We start from the raw sequence: 18,713 nt of genomic DNA, 5'->3' as shown, positions 1-18,713 counted from the left end.
TTTGGGTTACTGCTTGACACCTCAGATTTTCACAGACTAATTCATGGTAAATTACTTCCCTGGTGGCTCAGACGGTAAAGCCTCTGTCTACAATGCGGGAGATCTGGGTTCGAGCCCTGGGTTGGGAAGAGTCCCTGGAGAAGGAAATGGCAATCCACTCCAGTACTACTGCCTGGAAAATCCCATGGACAGAGGAGCCTGGCAGTCTTCAGTCTATGGGGTCGCAAAGAGTCGGACACGATTGAGCGACTTCACTTCACTTCACTTCACTTACACAGTATTAACTAAAATGATTATCTGTGAAGATAAAAATTTGAAAGTATCCTTCAAAGTTATAGTTTGTAGGATGTTTATACTCATTTAAGAGTACTAACACACTTTGAGATGGCTGGATGGCATCACTGACTCGGCGGACGTGAGTCTGAGTGAACTGCAGGAGTTGGTGATGGACAGGGAGGCCTGGCGTGCTGTGATTCATGGGGTCGCAAAGAGTTGGACACGACTGAGCGACTGAACTGAACTGAACTGAAAACACTTTGAAAGATAGGAAAAACAATCTGAATAATATAAAAATATGTACAAGCTATAGTGTGAATGGCATATATATGCCATTTTATTTATTTATGCATGTAGATAAATATATATTTTAAATTATTATATTATATTAGCTTTTCTCCAGAGGAAATGAAGTTTTTTTCTCTATATACCTAGGGCATGTGTTTCCTCATTATTTAAAATCTATTTTTAGATTGGATGGAGGAGTATAACTGTGTAAATAAATTTACAGAATTCTAGGAAATTTTTGAAGAAACTAATGTAAAATACAATAGGTAGAAACAACAATTTAGAATTCATTATTTTGTGGTTATGATCATTCTCACTTCCAAAAAAAGTGTTAGGTCCCAATGTGTAAAGTGTGTAAAGTGTTAGCTTTACAATGCAATATGCACAAAAATAATTTTCTATATCTGATAGTGTACAGAGCACTTTACATTTCTCCTTAGTTCTTCTTCACTGAGAGGTTACTATACATTCACAAAAACATGTAAGGAGAAATTAATGTTGAGTATATTTCCTCATGACAAGGCCTCTAATCCTCCATGACCAAACAGGTGTAGTGGGTTGAATGGTGGCCCTCCAAAAGATAAGTCTATGCTCTAACCCCTCAGGACCTGTGAATGCAACCTCATTAGGAGAAGAGGTTTTTGCAAGTATAATTAAGTTAAGGGTCTGAAGATGAGATAATTGTGGATTAGCTGGGTGGGCCATAAAATCCAACGATGAATATTCTTATGAAAACGCACACACACAGAGGAGAAGGCCATAGGAAGACGGAGGCTGAGATTGGAGTTATGTAGCCACAAACCAAGGAAAGCCTGGAACTACTGGAAACTGGAAAAGACAAAGAAGAATGCTCCTGTAGAGCTTTTGGAGGGAGTGTGGTCCTGAGGACACCTTGATCTTGACTTCTGGTCTCCAGAACTGTGAGAGAAGAATACATTTCTGTTGTTTGTGGCAATTTGCTGCTCTGCTGCTGCTAAGTTGCTTCAATCGTGTCTGACTCTATAACCCCAGAAATGAACTTAAGCCGTAAGCCTTTAAGGCTGCACTCAATAACATGCACTTCCCTTCATCAGCCATGTTGGACTGATGCCCACAGAGCTAACACCTGGACTGGTCTGGCCATGACGGTTTGACCCAACTTAACAATCTAAGTACACCGTGTGCTGCTAAATCACTTCAGCTGTGTCCGACTCTGTGCGACCCCAGAGATGGCAGCCCACCAGGCTCCCCCGTCCCTGGGATTCTCCAGGCAAGAACACTGGAGTGGGTTGCCATTTCCTTCTCCAGTGCGTGAAAGTAAAAGTGAAGTCGCTCAGTCGTGTCTGACTCTTAGCAACCCCATGGACTGCAGCCTATCCGGCTCTTCCGTCCATGGGATTCTCCAGGCGAGAGTACTGGAGTGGGGTGCCATTGAGGTTCTAAACCAAGGAGCATGCCATAATGTCAACAAATAAATCAGGTTAGCATTGAAAAATACAGATTCTTTTTTGCATTATTTGTTGTGGTGGTTTAATCGCTAAATTGTGTCTGACTCATGGACTGTTGCCCGAAAGGCTCTTCTGTCAATGGGATTTTCCAGGCAAGAATACTGGAATGGGTTCCCTTCTTCAGTGGATCTTCCCAACCCAGGGTTTGAAAAATCCAGGTCTCCTGCATTGCAGATGGATTCTTTTTTTTGTGGGTAAATGAGATTTTGACCTTGACAAAGTTAATTTAGATACATTACTTCTATAATTTGTAAAGACTAGCTACTTTCAAATTTCCTTTTAATTCTCTTGTCCTTTTCCCCTTCCCTCATTGCTTCCTTCTCTCCTTTTCTCCTTCTTTCTCTCTTTCCTTTTATTTTTGAGAGGATAAACTCATTGTTCTGACTTCCAGACACTAAGCATTTAAAAGGGCACTGAAATACAGCTAGATTCATGCCCAACATATGGCAGCATAAAGTAACATAATTTATGGAATAACAATCCAAATCCATTACTCTACATAAAACTTTATAAGCTAAAGAAAAAATCTAGAATGATAAACTCTAAACTTCCCTGTATTCCTTGCTTATTCCTCAAAACATCCAAAGCTTTTCCCCCCTCCTTTAAATTCAACCTATTTATTTTGATGACTTGACTATGAAGGTACTGGATTATTTTATGACCAATATGAAGAACAAACCTTATCAAAATTTATCTTGGGTAAACCCTACAGGAAAACTAAATTTGTATGGCATATATCTGTTATTAAATGATTAACAAAAAGAACTTGATAAACTGAAACCCAAAATTATTTTTCTTAAATCAATTAATAACACTATTTAGAGTTATGAGGTTCTGTATATTTGGACTATTATTAGAGTGTGTAGCCACTAATCTACAAAAAACAAAATCCTTCATTATCACTGACATTGACGTCATGAACTTTCTAGGCTGGTTATAAAGTAGATATAATATGAAATGTGTTGCCTTTATCAAAAGGCACGATATCCATCATTCTATATCTCCCTGACAAAATCTGAGATTTAACTATATTTATGAAATGCCTAAGAAACATAGTTACTGGCTCTAAATTTTTGCTCAGGATTTATGCTCTACTCCTTAACTTCAAATGGTATCCAATTTCAGTCTAAGCAATAGGACACTTGTTGTTGCCATTGCTGTTTAGTCATTAAGTTGTGTCTGACTCTTTGCAGCCCCATGGACTGTAGCCCACCAGGCTCCTTTGTCCATCAGATATTCCAGGCAAGAACACTGGAGTAAGTTGCCATTTCCTTCTTCAAGGGATCTTCCTGACCCAGGGACTGAACTCCTATCTCCTTCATTGGCAGGCAGATTCTTTACCACCGAGCCACCAGACAAGCCACCCAAATAGAAAATTATTCATTATTTAATCACCTTAAAGAATCATATTGCATATATTCAGGTATTGCATTGGAACTTCTCTGCTATCAAAAACTTTTATGTACAACTCAATTTTTATGGCTCAGGAGTAAAGAATCTGCCTGCAGTGCAGAAGACACAGAATACCCGAGTTCAGTCCTTGGGTTGGGAAGATCCCTGGAGGAGGGCATGGCAACCGACTCCAACATTCTTGCCTGGAGACTCCCATGAACAGAGGAGTCTGGAAGGCTTGTTCAGAGAGTCACAAAGAGTCAGATATGACTGAAGCAACTTAGTACATATCATACCTATAATAAGTATTACACTTTAGTATTAATAGTACAATATTTTTATACTTATATGCTGGGTACATCATGAGAAACACTGGGCTGGAAGAAGCACAAGCTGGAATCAAGATTGACGGGAGAAATATTAATAACCTCAGATATGCAGATGACACCACCCTTATGGCAGAAAGTGAAGAGGAACTAAAAAGCTTCTTGATGAAAGTGAAAGCGGAGAGTGAAAAAGTTGGCTTAAAGCTCAACATTCAGAAAACGAAGATCATGGCATCTGGTTCCATCACTTCATGGGAAATAGATGGGGAAACAGTAGAAACAGTGTCAGACTCTATTTTTTTGAGCTCCAAAATCACTGTAGATGGTGACTGCAGCCATGAAATTAAAAGACGCTTACTCCTTGGAAGAAAAGTTATGACCAACCTGGATAGCATATTCAAAAGCAGAGACATTACTTTGCCGACTAAGGTCCGTCTAGTCAATGCTATGGTTTTTCCAGTAGTCATGTATGGATGTGAGAGTTGGACTGTGAAGAAGGCTGAGTGCTGAAGAATTGATGCTTTTGAACTGTGGTGTTGGAGAAGACTCTTGAGAGTCCCATGGACTGCAAGGAGATCCAACCAGTCCGTTCTAAAGGAGATCAGCCCTGGGATTTCTTTGGAGGGAATGATGCTAAAGCTGAAACTCCAGTACTTTGGCCACCTCATGAGAAGAATTGATTCATTTGAAAAGATTCTGATGCTGGGAGGGATTGGGGGCAGGAGGAGAAGGGAACGACAGAGGATGAGATGGCTGGATGGCATCACTGACTTGATGGACATGAGTCTAGTGAGCTCTGGGGGTTGGTGATGGACAGGGAGGCCTGGCGTGCTGCGATTCATGGGGTCACAAAGAGTTGGACGCAACTGAGTGACTGAACTAAACAATATTTTTTATTAACTTAAAAATTATATTTGAGTAATCTTTTAAGTTCATATTGAAATGCATATTATTATAATGACAATCTATATAACAATACTCATAAGTTTAAAAAATCTTTTTAAATATTCCAAGTGAGACTGAAAAGTTCATTTCACTCACTCTGTATTTTCTGAAGTCCATTTTTGGAGGAAAATGTATCATATATAATATATTGAAATTTCTTTTGTATTAAGTCTCTGAAAATACAGTTCATTAATGCTAGAATGACAGGCTTCATGCTACACCAAACCAATCGTTAAAGGGTATATTCACATAGGAGGAAGAGGGGAAGGTGTAAGGAATTGACAAAATCATTCTAAAGCACATCTATGAGCATAAACAGCTGTAATATTTTTCCATGCCAGTAAAGCCATGTAAAACAAGGATTTGCCTATACAACCTAATACAGTAATATAAACTGGTACAGCTTTTTTGGAAAGTGATCTGGAAATGTTTATTAAAAATCTTAACATATATATATCTAAGAATCCAAGTAAGGGAATAATAAAAAGTGTGGTTAAAGATTCATGTGCAAAGATGGCAATTAGAAGAAAGAATTGACAAGATAGCAATAATCTAAAAGTCGAAAACAGAGCACTGATAATAAATTCTTGCTTCTTCATATACAGAGATATCATTCTGTGTTTAAAATTATGTTCTAAAAATATTGAATGGCATGGGGAAATGCTTACAATGTAACTTTTAGAAGAAAGAAGCAGATTGCAAAAACATATAACCCTGGTGTTGATACATACATATGCACGTATGTATGCACACATGCAGTGAAGAGAGAAAAAAATAGAAACAAAATATCAGCAGCTATTGTCTATGAATAGCAGAAGCACTTGATGTATTTTTATGAGTAATCTTTTTAATTAGAAATAGTGAATCAAAGTATGTTTAAAAACTACAACAAAGTACAATGGTTCTTTTCAGAGGTACAACATAATATTCTAAAACCTTCTAATATCAGTTCATTAAGGTGGTGGAGCTCTGATTCATGTATAAAATGATGACTTTGACATTTTACATTTCCATTGGTGAAATGAATAATCAGGTTCTTCCACCTCCAGAGTGAGCTCCTAAATTATCACAGTGGAGTCATGCGTTGAAACTCACCTCCCCATTGCTGCTCATCCATCATCAAATCCTGCTCTTGGTTTTCACAGTCACCCTCCCTGGTGCATACTTCACTGTCCTACACTTACATTACAGTAAATCCCTCTTAATTTTAACCTTTTGCTCTCCATCCCCCAATTCATCCAATTTTCCGTTATCAGATTAATCATTCTAAAATTCCAGTTTCATGAAGTCATTTGTCTGCTGGAAATCCTTCACTGATTTTCCATTTGCTATCATCCAACCATAAATTCTTCTTTAAAGCCCTCCTAATGGGAGTGTAATATCTATCATTTTAATCAGATCACTCCTCAGATGTGCTCATTGCCATTTCTGGGCCATTTTCATCCAATTTCACTTATTTCCCTGCTTGTCTACTCCAGAACACACCGATCTATTTTTGAATGGATCTCCTATAACACTCACAGTTGTTGTTGTTGTTTAGTTGCTAAGTCAGTGCAACTCTTTTGCAATGTCATGGACTGTGGCCCACCAGGCTCCTCTGTCCATGGGATTTTCCAGGCAAGAATACTGGAGTGGGTTGCCATTTCCTACTCCAGGGGGATCTTCCCAACCCAGGGAGTGAACCCATGTCTCCTGCATTGCAAGCAGATTCTTAATGGCTTAATGGGAAGACCTTTCACCCATTATCTTATTTAATTTCTTGGCGTGATGAGATTTCTTATCTCATCAATCCTTGTTTCCTTCTCTGAATACTACTAACTGCCTCAAAAAAGGTGAAATATGAAAGCGCTTTTAAAATATGAGATTTATATATGTTAAAGAGTTATTATAACCATCATTGGGTCTTGAGAACATCTTAAGAGTACAACAGAAATGAAAACATGTCCAAGGACCTGGGTCATCACTAACTTTTCCTGGTTGGGAGATGGTGAAATGTTTCACTTGATCTCTGTGAGTACCTGTTTCTTAATCTATGAAATGGAGATAGTAACTTCATCTCTATTATAATATTTCATTCATTCACCCATAAAACATATCCTACATCCCATAATTTTGGCTAGCACTTATATAGCAATTAGAACCAAATGATTAAAACAAAACACAAATACACACACACACAAACACACACACAAGTTAATGTTCTAGTCTCCAACGAGTTCACAGAGAGTTCACAGAGAGTGGAAGTAAACAAATATAGACAGGACAACATGAAAATTGCTGTGTTAGGAGAATTTACTAAGCCTTTCCTACTACAACTATACTTGTGGAGGTCAAGAAAGGTAATATTTGAGCTATATTGAAAGGAAGTTTGAAGTCAAGGGGACAAACAACATTCATGTCTCACTTAGATGCTGCCCAGCAATCTTTCCACATGACCCTAGTTAGAAATTTTCCTTGTGTCTTCAGACAGGCAGACTTGTTATCCTTGTACCCCTGGCTCAACCTCCTCTCTACTCAAAAGATAGTGCTGACTCCCGAATTCCTCTAAAAGTTAGAAGTCATCGCATGAGTGCTTTCCTATCTTCCCATCTCTGTACCTACAACTCTGTGCCTTCAATCCACAACCACAACATCCCCCTTCTCTCTTGCCCCAATACGGATGTATCTAGACTCCTCTCCATCTGTATTCTTGTATCTCCCTTCCACTCCCCACCCCTACAATCTCCCAGGGATGTGATTCTGTTGTATACATCATCTCTCCATCTTCCACAACATTGCTTCATTCACAAGTCCTAGACATCAAAACATTTAAATACACTCAAGTATTTCCAACCCACCCTTCCACATACATGCAATTTTCCTATTCCCCACATCCTCCTGCAGATATAGTCCATTTCCTTCTTCCTGGAATGGTTTATAGGATTGTCTCCATGTTCTTAACTTCCACTGAACCTTCAAATCACTGCAGTATGACATCTGCTCTTTCGGTCCTATTGAAACTGCTCTCATCCACTTAACCAAAGACATTTTGTTGTTAAATATCTTCAGTTAGTTTTATAATACTGCATACTTCCTTCATTTTTGTCCTTTTCCCCAGATACTGCTGTTGAATCATCAAGATACTATTTCATGTCCTCTTCTCTCCTCATGGTATACATTCCCCATGCATGGCTTTGAAAAGTCAAGTAAAAGTTGTTCAGTCATGTTTGACTCTTTGCGATCCCATGGACTAAACGGTCTATGGAATTCTCCAGGCCAGAATACTAGAGTGGGTAGCCTTTCCCTTCTCCAGGGGGTCTTCCTAACCCAGGGATCGAACCGAGGTCTCCCACATTACAGGCAGATTCTTTATCAGCTGCGCCACCAGGGAAACCCAAGAATACTGGAGTAGGCAGCCTATCCCTTCTCCAGGGGATCTTCCCGACCCAGGGATGGAACTGGGGTCTCCTGCATTGCAGGCAGATTGTTTACCAACTGAGCTACCAGGGAAGCCCATGCATGGCTTCACTTGGCTTTACTTATCTTTTACCTGCTAACTCTCAAATTTCAAGCTAATTTGCTTCCTGAACTTCAAACATATTGCATTGTTCTTGTCCTGTTCAGGACTGTGAACTTGAATGAGGCTTGGGAAATCAATTAAAGGCTTTGTTAAGTGGAAAAGTGATTGAATCACATCTGTGTTTTAGAAATATTACTCATAATAAAGTAGAAAAGATGCTAAAGGGATAAGAAATCAGGATCCAGAAGACAAAGATAGCTACAAGACATACACAAGAATGTGGCAGGTGATGGAATGCTATATAAATTCTCTTTACCTTGAACGGAGGACTGGAGTCACTTGGTCTTGCAGAAAAGTCAAAGGAGATGATGAGATCAACTCCCCTCTGAGGTCTCAGGATCAAAGGGTATGGAAGGTTAAATGTGAGGCCACTGTCCACCACATGGATCTTTTTACTTTTGACATCCAAAGGTTCATATATCTGCTCAAATTCATCAGGATCTTTAAAAAGGAAAGAAATGATCAGAATGGGTTAAATGATCACTTAACATTATTTAGAATTTAAAACTATTTGTTATGTATATATGTGAGAAGAATTCTGAACGGTTAGACCCTCAGGCCTTGGAGACTCTTCATCTGTAACATCAGAGTAAAAGGTTCTATCAGTAAGAGTGCTGTGAGGAATTTCTTTAAGATTTATTTTTTTAATGTGGACCATTTTTAAAATCTATATTGAATTTGTTACAATATTGTTTCTGTTTTAAGTTTTGGGTTTTTGGCCATGAGACATGTGGGATCTTAACTCCTGGACCAGGGATCAAACCCACACACCCTGAGTCTTAACCACTCGACTGCCAGGGAAGTCGCTGCTGTGAGAATTAAGTAGGACAAAATATTGAAAATGCAAGCAAGGCTCAGGCCCTAGGAGTAAGTTTAAGCTGTGTACCATGAGCCCTGTCCTAGGATTACTTACATTACATAGGTCTTTACAGGTTTAAAAACACTTCCTCAGGCATTATCTTTTTAAAGACTTAGAACAGACATGTGAGATAGAGGATACTATAAATGGAGAATGAAATACATAAAATGCATCTCTAAAGTGGCATAACTAGGGAGTGGCAGAGTCTGAAGGGTCCCACAAGCATCTCTCTAGGTGATGGAAGTCCTGGAGAATAGTCCAGGCAATTGAGCCAACACACATCGTCTGCTACTATCTAGGCACTACTTAAGTGCTGAACAAGAGATGCAAACTGCTCCAATAGAGCACGCTGCTGGTAAGTCAGTAAACAAATATATTAAAAAATGGTTCAGGCACTGATAAAAGGAATGAAAATAATAATAGAGGGTAATAGGAATGTGAGGGCGGGGGGTGGGTGCTTCTCTGGTGACTCAATGGTACAGAATCCACCTGCCAATGCAGGAGACATGGGTTTGATCCCTGATCCGGGGTCCCTGATCCGGGGAAGATCCCCTGAAGAAGGAAATGGCTACGCACTCCAGTATTCTTGCCTAGGAAATCCCATGGACAGCAGAGCCTGGTGGGCTATAGGCCATGGGCTGCAAAACCGTGGATACGACTTAGTGACTGAACAACAACAACAACAACTGCAGGGTAGGGAAGAAGTTCAGGCAGATGGTCAGGAGAGACCTCTCTGAGACAGAGACTTTAAGACCAGATTCAGGGACTTTCCTGCTAGTCCAGCAGTTAAGAATCTGCCTTCCAATGCATGGGACATGGGTTCAATCCCTGGTCTGGGAACTAAGATCCCACAAGCCACGGGGCAACAAAGCCTGCATCTCATGCACTAGCAGGCGGGTTCTTTACCACTAGTGCCACCTGGGAAGCCCCTTTGTTATATTACATATATGTTATCAAACCCAACTTTAACATCTATCCCTCTGAAATGTTTATTGTTTAACAATTTTTATAAAGCAAAAAATTGTGAGTCTGTGTAAGTTTTAAAATATTTCACTAAGAAGCTGGAAAATTTTTATTTGGGTATTTGTATTCCTCCTAAAAGCAGCTTTATTTGCGTGTATATAATATATTGTATAGTAGCAGTGCTCTGTCACTTAGCTATGTCTGACTCTTTGCAACTTCATGGACTGTAGCCCTCCAGGCTTCTCTGTCCATGCGATTTCCCAGGCAAGAATACTGGAGTGGGTTGCCATTTCCTTCTTCATGGGATCTTCCTGAGCCAGGGATCGAATCCGTGTCTCCTGCATTGCAGACAGATTCTTTACCACTGAGCCACCTGGGAAGCCCATATATTAGTAATTTCACATATAAGATTTACCAGAAGACAAAGGAAATATCATTTATATCATTTTAAAGATAAGGATACGAGGCCCTAATAGGTCCATTTGAACATAGTAAGAATGAAGACTCAAAGCCTGGTCCACGAAGTCTAAACCCTAAACACAGTGTCACATTGTCACTTCAGAAAGTGAGTGGCACAGCCATAAGACTCAAGAATTTTGAAATGGGTAATTTAAAAACGCAATAAATGCAATGCACAGAGGTAATCTGCACATGCATCTATCAATCATGAAAACCACATTGATATGCATATTTCACAATAAGCATAAAAAATTAAAACCATTAATGGGAATATTTGTTTACAATGCAGAAATTTTCCCTAATAAACTGCAATGATAATTCACAAATAATTTTTTTGGTTTCATAAACTGATGCTTTAAATTTCAGCTAAAAGGTTAACTAGTAACAGACTATTTCTCTCTTATTCTATTTGATTTGCTCCCTCTCATCATGAAACTGATAGTCTCCTTTTTCCTCTTTTAAATCCAAGATTACATTTGAGAGAAAAGTCTTTATGTAGACCAGCTCACAGCTCTGGCATGTAGCTAACCACCATGATTCCAACTATCCACCTAAACTGACAGGAAACATTTCTTAACTGTGTTGTAAAAAATACAGTTTTGCAAGATATTACCAGATATTCTATGTAAAAAATAAGAGTTGCATGATTAAATAGGTTTGAGAAATACAAGATTCAACAACTTAAAGTAACAGCAAATTATCATGTGTGTTCCCTATATTCCTTACTATGCCTTGGACTAACAGCACTTTTAAGAGGAGATGCTACTTAATCCTGACAATAACTCTATAAGACAGTTAACAACTTTCTATTTTAAAGTCAACCTTCGGGGTAAACTGTAAGGACTATTGCATACTCACTAACCTACAGGTTCATCAGGATCAGGGTGCTGGTTTTTAGCTTCACTCTACTTTTCTCTTGTTGTTTACTGAGGTTAAGCTAGTAATGACACGGGACTGTCCAGCTAATAAATGACACAACTGGGATTCAAATACAGCTTCTGCTGCTGCAGCTAAGTCGCTTCAGTCATGTCTGACTCTGTGAGACCCCACAGACGGCAGCCCACCAGGCTCCCCCATCCCTGGGATTCTCCAGGCAAGAACACTGGAGTGGGTTGCCATTTCCTTCTCCACAGATACAGCTAGTCTGCTTTTAAAGTACTATACTTAACCAGTCTTTAAGTAGGACCTCTCAAACTCATTAGAGCATCCCATTGCATTGTGAAGTGGGATGTGGAGTTGTTAGTTTTACCAAACTTATTTGAACTTGATCCCTATTTATTACCATCCACTAAAATGTTATAGGAAGTTTGATAAGTGCCCCTATGAAAGAACATCCTCCCATAAATTAAAGCATACATGGTTTCCAAACCTGTGAATGAGTGAACCAGGTTCTTTGATAGGTATGGAAACGTGCTCTGCTTTATAATTATGAACCCTTTTCTTAAAGCGATTCTGCTGTGGAAATTTTATGAGGGTCATTTTACAAATACATCAACTGATTCCATTTATAATGCACAAATATTTGGATGTTTGTGTTTTGAACTCTTCCCTAGATGAAGTCATGTCTTGATTTCTTATTCCAGATGGCGTGTGTTGCAGAAAATAACATAAACACAAAAGTAAACAGGAAAGAAGTCACGTAACTAATGACCAGCTTATCCAAAATTAGTTTCCACAGGTATACAACTATTTTGAGGTAAACAAATGAAGGGAATTTTATCATCTGATTTCTCTTGTTTTCAAAAGAGGGACTGCAAGGTGAAGTAATAAGCACAAAAATAGCACACTATCTTTTTCTCATTTTAGGTTGATTGTTTTAAGATGCTCAAATTTTAATCTGTTTAAACAAAATAGTAAAGCAAATGTGAAAATTTTCCAACATAATATATAGATAAGATAAAAAAACTCTATATTTAAGATAAAAGAGGAATAACCTTAATGTTTTAAGAGACACAGATGTGTATAACGGATTTTTGGACTCAGATGGAGAGGGAGAGGGTGGGATGATTTGGGAGAATGGCATTCTAACATGTATACTATCATGTGAATTAAATCGCCAGTCTATGTCTGAAAAAAAAAAAAAAAAAAAAATAATTTAATTGTGGTATTTTAATTGTATAATAAATAAAAATTTTAATGAAGACTTTATGAACCAAGTTGACTACCATTTATTTATGCTAAACCTTGAAACTTTTCATTCCAAACATACAATCATTCTAAAACTTGGAAATAACCAGAAGGAGATAAGTGGAGTCCATCCTGGTAAAAGTTTTATCTGAAAAAGCACTAATCAACTTGGTCCATTTAGTCTAAAATGTAGTCATTTTTAATAATGTTGGTTTATAAACAATAAATTTGAATGAACTTGTCACTCATCTGACTAGATTTTTCACTAGTCAACATTCTGTATACATTTTTCCAATCAGAAAAATACAAAATAACAAGTATAATTCGATGAGATGTTCACTGACAATATTTAAAGCTCCTTCCAAAGTTCATTACTTTAAAATAATTTTGGGCTTCCTTGGTGACTCAGACAGTAAAGATTCTGCCTGCCATGCAAGAGACCCAGATTTGATCCCTAGGTCGGGAAGACATCCTAGAGAAGGGAATGGTTACCCACTCCAGTATTCTTGCCTGGAGAATTCCATGAACTACAGTGGGCTATAGTCCATGAAGTTGCAGAGTCGACACAACTGAGCTACTAATACTTTAATAATTCTAGGTTAGAACAAATCAAAATTTCCCAACAATAGAAATATTTAGTCTATTTAATATCATATTTTAATTGCAATATTAAAATATGTAATATCATATTTTAGGATGAAAAGAGGAAAGAGGAAAATGAAGAACACTCTGAAATAAGGTAAGCATAATGAAAGAGGCACACTTCCTAAGGGTACCAAATTTACCTAATAAAAATGTAGGATGTCCAGTTAGATTTGAATTTCAGATAAATAGCAAATGATTTTTATATGAGAATGTCCCAAATGTTACAAAGGAGCGTACTTATTTTCTCTCTCTCTCCCTATATATATATAGATATATATCTATCTACATATATAGATATATATCTATATATATATGAATTGAAATTCAAATTTAACTGAGCACTGTGCTTTACCTAGCAACCCTAACATTTCCAAATCTACTGTGAAATCACCAGGAAGTTGTTAAAATGTTGAGTGCGGAGCCCGTGCTGTGTAAACCACAGAAAGATCAAAGTAGTAACATAAAACAAATGTAATAAGTACACACAAGGAAACTTCCATTTTTGCATCAGCAAGACAATGACTAATAAAACCAAAGGCTATGCGGAAGGGAGTGAGCAGAAGGGAAAGGCTTCTGAGCAATGTCAAGAGGCCTATTCAAGTGTCCCAATTCCAGTTCAGTTGAGCAATTCTAGGCAAACATGATGCTGACTCCTTTGATCTTCCTTTTCTATGGAGTAAAATACTAATGATTCTTTCTGGTTCTAAATGCTCTGTGAGGCTAAGTTTTTTTTTTTTTTTTTTTTAAACCCATCATCACTCATCTATAAAGCCTAAGTTTCTAAAGAAGATGCATTTAACTGGTATTGCAATAGCAGTAAGTAAAATCATAAGTAACACACACACAAATACCATCACTGATTGTACAGTCAAGGGTTTTTATTTTGGATGAATTTTTAAAAAGATACTGACTGTATCACAAATATTCATAGACTTTTATTATAGTTCATATGAAAGGGTTTGCATGGCAGGTTTATAATCAGATATATCTCATATCCTAGACTTTGATGCCACAAACATAATGCAAAATATAGTGAGTTTCCACTTCTCTTGTTTAAAAACAGGGGTAAATTTTGCTTCTGCAATTTCCCTTAAACTCAAGCAACAAACAAACAGCGTTACCTAAACAAAAAGATCTAAAGCCATGTCCTAATTTTGACAAATATAGGTAGAATCCTTCAACAAAGAGTAGCAGGAAGATTTTTGGAAATTTTTCCATTTACATTTTCATAGCCTCCTGTCAATGTTCTTAGGCAGAAATGATTGCAAAATGACATTTGGGCAATTAAGGGAAACAACATGGCATGATGAAGTAGAAAAAGTTTACGATGACAGGAGCATTATAAGAAAGATGATCATGTAGTGATTAGTCACCAAGGCAAATTTAACTTTTAATTTGGAACACCCATGGAAATGAAGAATTGGAAGTATTCTTTAGTTTGGCTAACTGACAATCCTGAAAGTAAGTGGGTTCTTAGTGGGATCCTTAAGGGGCCTTAAGAAAGTTACCTAATCTTTCAGAGAACTGGGGGGACAAATTCAATAGCCTGTTAATATACGGTATTTCTTTTTCTCTGCCTTTACTTCACTCTGTATAATAGGAACTCTACGGGGTCCAGAAAGATAGTACTGATGAACCTACTTGCAAGGCAAGAGGAGATGCAGAGAGAACAGGCTTGTAGACACTGGGGGTGAAGGAAGGAGAGGGGTGAATGGAAAGAGTTAACATTGAAACATGTATTACCGTACGTAAAATGGATAGCCAGTGGGAATTTGATGCATGAAGCCGGGAACTCAAACCTGGTGCTCCCTGACAAGCTAGAGGGGTGAGATGTGGTGGGGGGTGGGAGGGAGGTTCAAGAGGGAGGGGACATATGTATACCTATGGCTGATGCATGTTGACAGTTTGGCAGGAACTAACACAATATTGTAAAGCAATTGTCTTCCAATTAAAAATAAAATTTAAAAAATTCTATAGGCAGAGGGATGCTGTAAATAGGTAAACACAGCTGACTCTCACCCCTAGGGGCAGGCATTACTGCTCTGCACTCCTAGGAGCAGGGGGCAGGGGTCGGGGAGGACTTCATACATAAGATTCCCTCCCAGCTCTGGGTCTGCTGAGACTTACTTCCTTTGCCAAGGAGAAACACCCACATGAGATTTGAAGGAGGAAATGAGACAGAAACTGCATTTGTGCTATTTCTACTGCCAAGCACTGTTGTGGGGGCGTTTGTGGGGGTGATTTTGAAGTGTTTTGGAATCATTCCTAGATGCTTAGCCTGGAGCTTACTCCTCCACGCCTCAGAACAGTTTTGTAAGCACTCAATTCCCTTCTTTAAACCCCTTTCACTTAAACAAGCGAGAGGGTTTCCTGTTTCCAGTGAGTGAGCCTTGACCAACACAGAGAAGCAAAGTCCCTCTCAATATTTCAATGAAAATCGTTTATGTTGACACGACGATGCTGTTTCCTGTCCAGTGTATTTTTTCTTCCAAAAAACCAATAAATCATGGTCCTTCCCCATTAAAAAGAAAAGAAAGCGAAGTCGTTCTGTCGTGTCTGACTCTTTGCAACCCCATGGACTGTAGCTTGCCAGGCTCCTTCATCCATGGAATTCTCCAGGCAAGAATACTAGAGTGGGTTGCCATTTCCTTCTCCAGTGGCTCATCTGGATCTAGGGATCAAACCCGGGTTTCCCACATTGCAGGCAAACTCCTTACCATCTGAGCCACCAGAGAATTCCCTCCCCCACCCCCCATTAAATGCATGTTTTAAAACTGGATTATAAATGAGTTACTAGTAACAATAATTAAAATGCTCCTCTGCAGAGAAGGAAGAACAATCTCTTGAATTAGCTTTCGTGGGTTACACTTTGTGTACCTACCTGCGACAGCGGCATCCAGTTCGTCTTCATCCAGGGACTCTTGCATGGTAAAGTCTCTCAGAGGAGACATTGGATAGGATGTATTGAGATTCAAGCCCAGCATGAAGTTGTGCACCTTCCCGGCACGTCCTTCTCTGGTATTGAACAAAGCTGAGTCACCCACCAAGGCCATGAGCATACGTTGGACCCAACTTGCTTGATTATCATTTTGATATTCCCTTTCTGCTTCTTCATTTTCAGTGCCTACAGAAAAAAGATCATTATACATTGTCCAAACTCCATAAAAATGAAAAAAGATCTGTGGTCTATAGAGTGTTAACATTAGGGGAATGCAGGTTCTCAGTTCCCCAACCAGGGATCAAACCCATGCACCCTGGCAGTGGAAGCACAGAGTCTTAACCACAGAACTGCCAAGGAAACCCCTCCAGTTTTTTATTCAACAAATGTTTATTCATGTAAATTAATAAAGTCAATATTTCAGTTAACCATTTTTGTTCTTAAATTGTTTTTACCTTTACCAACTTCCCTGGTGGCTCAGACAGTAAAAGCATCTGCCTACAATGTGGGAGACCCAGGTTTGACCCCTGGATCGGGAAGATCCTCTGGAGAAGGAAACGGCAACCCACTGCAGTACTCTTACCTGGAAAATCCCATGGATGGAGAAGCCTGGTAGGCTACAATCCATGGGGTCACAAAGAGTCGGACTTCACTTTTCTTTCTACCCTTTACCTATAGTCAGTCTAAAGGCTATATTCTTGACAGTGTTACTTGGCTTATTCTTTGATTTTTAGAGAAACTTCTATTTTTCCATTTTTTCCCCTTTCCCCAATTCTTTTCTTCTCTTTTCTTGGCTATGGCTATGCATAAGAGGGAATATCCATAGTAGCTAATCCTCCTCCTTTCCCAAGTTTCCTTCCCTGTCATGTTAGAGAAACATCCAGAAATCATGCAAACTGAGAGCAGACAATGGAAGGACTCAACATATATTTGCTTCTCTATAAACACCCTCTGAAAGGTCATTGCATTCTTGCTCATAAAGTTTGGGGTTTAAAAGTCTGTAATTTAAATTTATGTTTTAAAATGGTTTTAAAATTTGACAGTCTTCCAAAAGAAGCAGTTGTCAATGACATTTTCCTTAAAATCGATGCACTCGTCACTACTACTGGGAAGCCATATTGTGTCATTATTTAGAGCACTGGTTCCAGAATCAGACTGCCCAGATTCCAATCCTGTCTCCACTGTTTACTATTTTCAGTATTCATTTCCTCATCAGTAAACCTCATTGGGTTGTTATGAGGATAAACTAAGTTAATGCATTCATGCAAATTTCTTGGAAAAGTGCCTGGCCTACGTTAAATCCTCAGTAAACACTAGTTGGTTAGTAGGAGTAGCTGTAGTAGCAGCAGCATCGTAATCGTCATCATCAATATTCTTCATTCATAGTCAAATCTAAGAACGCTGTATGGTAGAGGATAATCCCTTACCTAGAACACTTCTGTTCAGATTTCTGGGAACTTTGACTATAAATATACATGCATATATAAATCTATACGTGTGTGTGTGTGTATTGAGAGAGGAAAAAGAGAATCTATATTCAAACTTCATAATTTTCAATAAATGCTAACTAAACATACATAAAACCATAATATCTTCAAAAGATTAGCTTAACTGAGCTCAGTAAGTGAAGGGCTCTTTCTCTCCATCACCAATCCAGATGACTGCATGGTCATGAAAAAACAAATATACACTCTTTTCTACTCCCACGCTTTTCTAATGCCAAATATGACAAAGAAAATCTTTCACTAGAAGAAATCAAGCTTTAAAATAAATGATCTATATCTTCAGTTACACAGGATATGAATAAGATCCTCAATTATTTCCCGGGAAGATTTGGTGCTTCCTCTTCTTTTCCTTGTCTGTCATCACTATTGTTGTTATCAAATTTATCTCACTTCTATGCCAGCAATGGGTCTACCTTCCATATGACATATTTGGAAATGGCAACAAGATAACACAAATGATACATCTTGCTTATTAGCTTTAATACTAATAGTAAATTCCTATTTATTAGCCTTTCACCTTTGTATGCATTTGACTTCCCTGGTGGCTCAGACGGTAAAGCATCTGCCTACAGTGCGGGAACCCTGGGTTTGATCCCTGGGTCAGGAAGATCCTCTGGAGAAGGAAATAGCAACCCACTCCAATACTCTTGCCTGGAAAATCCCATGGATGGAGGAGCGTAGTAGGCTATAGTCCATGGGGCCACAAAGAGTATGCATTTGCTAGTTTTATGATTACAGCAATTCTGTAAGAGGAGGCAAAATGATGCCAATAGAGATTTGAAAAAACTGAACCTGAAAATGTCTTAAAATCACATTCAAAATCACTTGACTAAATACAAAGAAGCCTCAAGAGAAGAAGACAAGCTACAGACTGGGAGAAAATATTTGCAAAAGACTCATCTGATAATGGGGTATTACCCAAAATGTACAAAGAACTTTTTAAA

At 38.5% G+C, this 18,713-nt stretch overlaps 1 protein-coding gene across 1 annotated transcript in view; it reads right to left on the bottom strand.

Moving 5' to 3' along the window:
* The window catches only part of PLA2G4A (phospholipase A2 group IVA), a 163,681-nt gene that overhangs the window by 17,498 nt on the left and 127,470 nt on the right, over nt 1-18,713 (bottom strand). The window contains exons 14-15 of the mRNA XM_069544150.1: nt 16,208-16,450; nt 8,530-8,714 (exon numbers count right to left, since the gene is read on the bottom strand). Of these exons, the coding sequence (XP_069400251.1) occupies nt 8,530-8,714; nt 16,208-16,450 (428 nt within the window). The remainder of the gene's footprint in view (nt 1-8,529; nt 8,715-16,207; nt 16,451-18,713) is intronic.

This window comes from Ovis canadensis, chromosome 12, assembly GCF_042477335.2.
Source record: "Ovis canadensis isolate MfBH-ARS-UI-01 breed Bighorn chromosome 12, ARS-UI_OviCan_v2, whole genome shotgun sequence".
NCBI lineage: Eukaryota > Metazoa > Chordata > Mammalia > Artiodactyla > Bovidae > Ovis > Ovis canadensis.
Note: the sequence above shows the minus strand (reverse complement) of the source record. Positions and strands in the feature narration are given on the sequence as shown.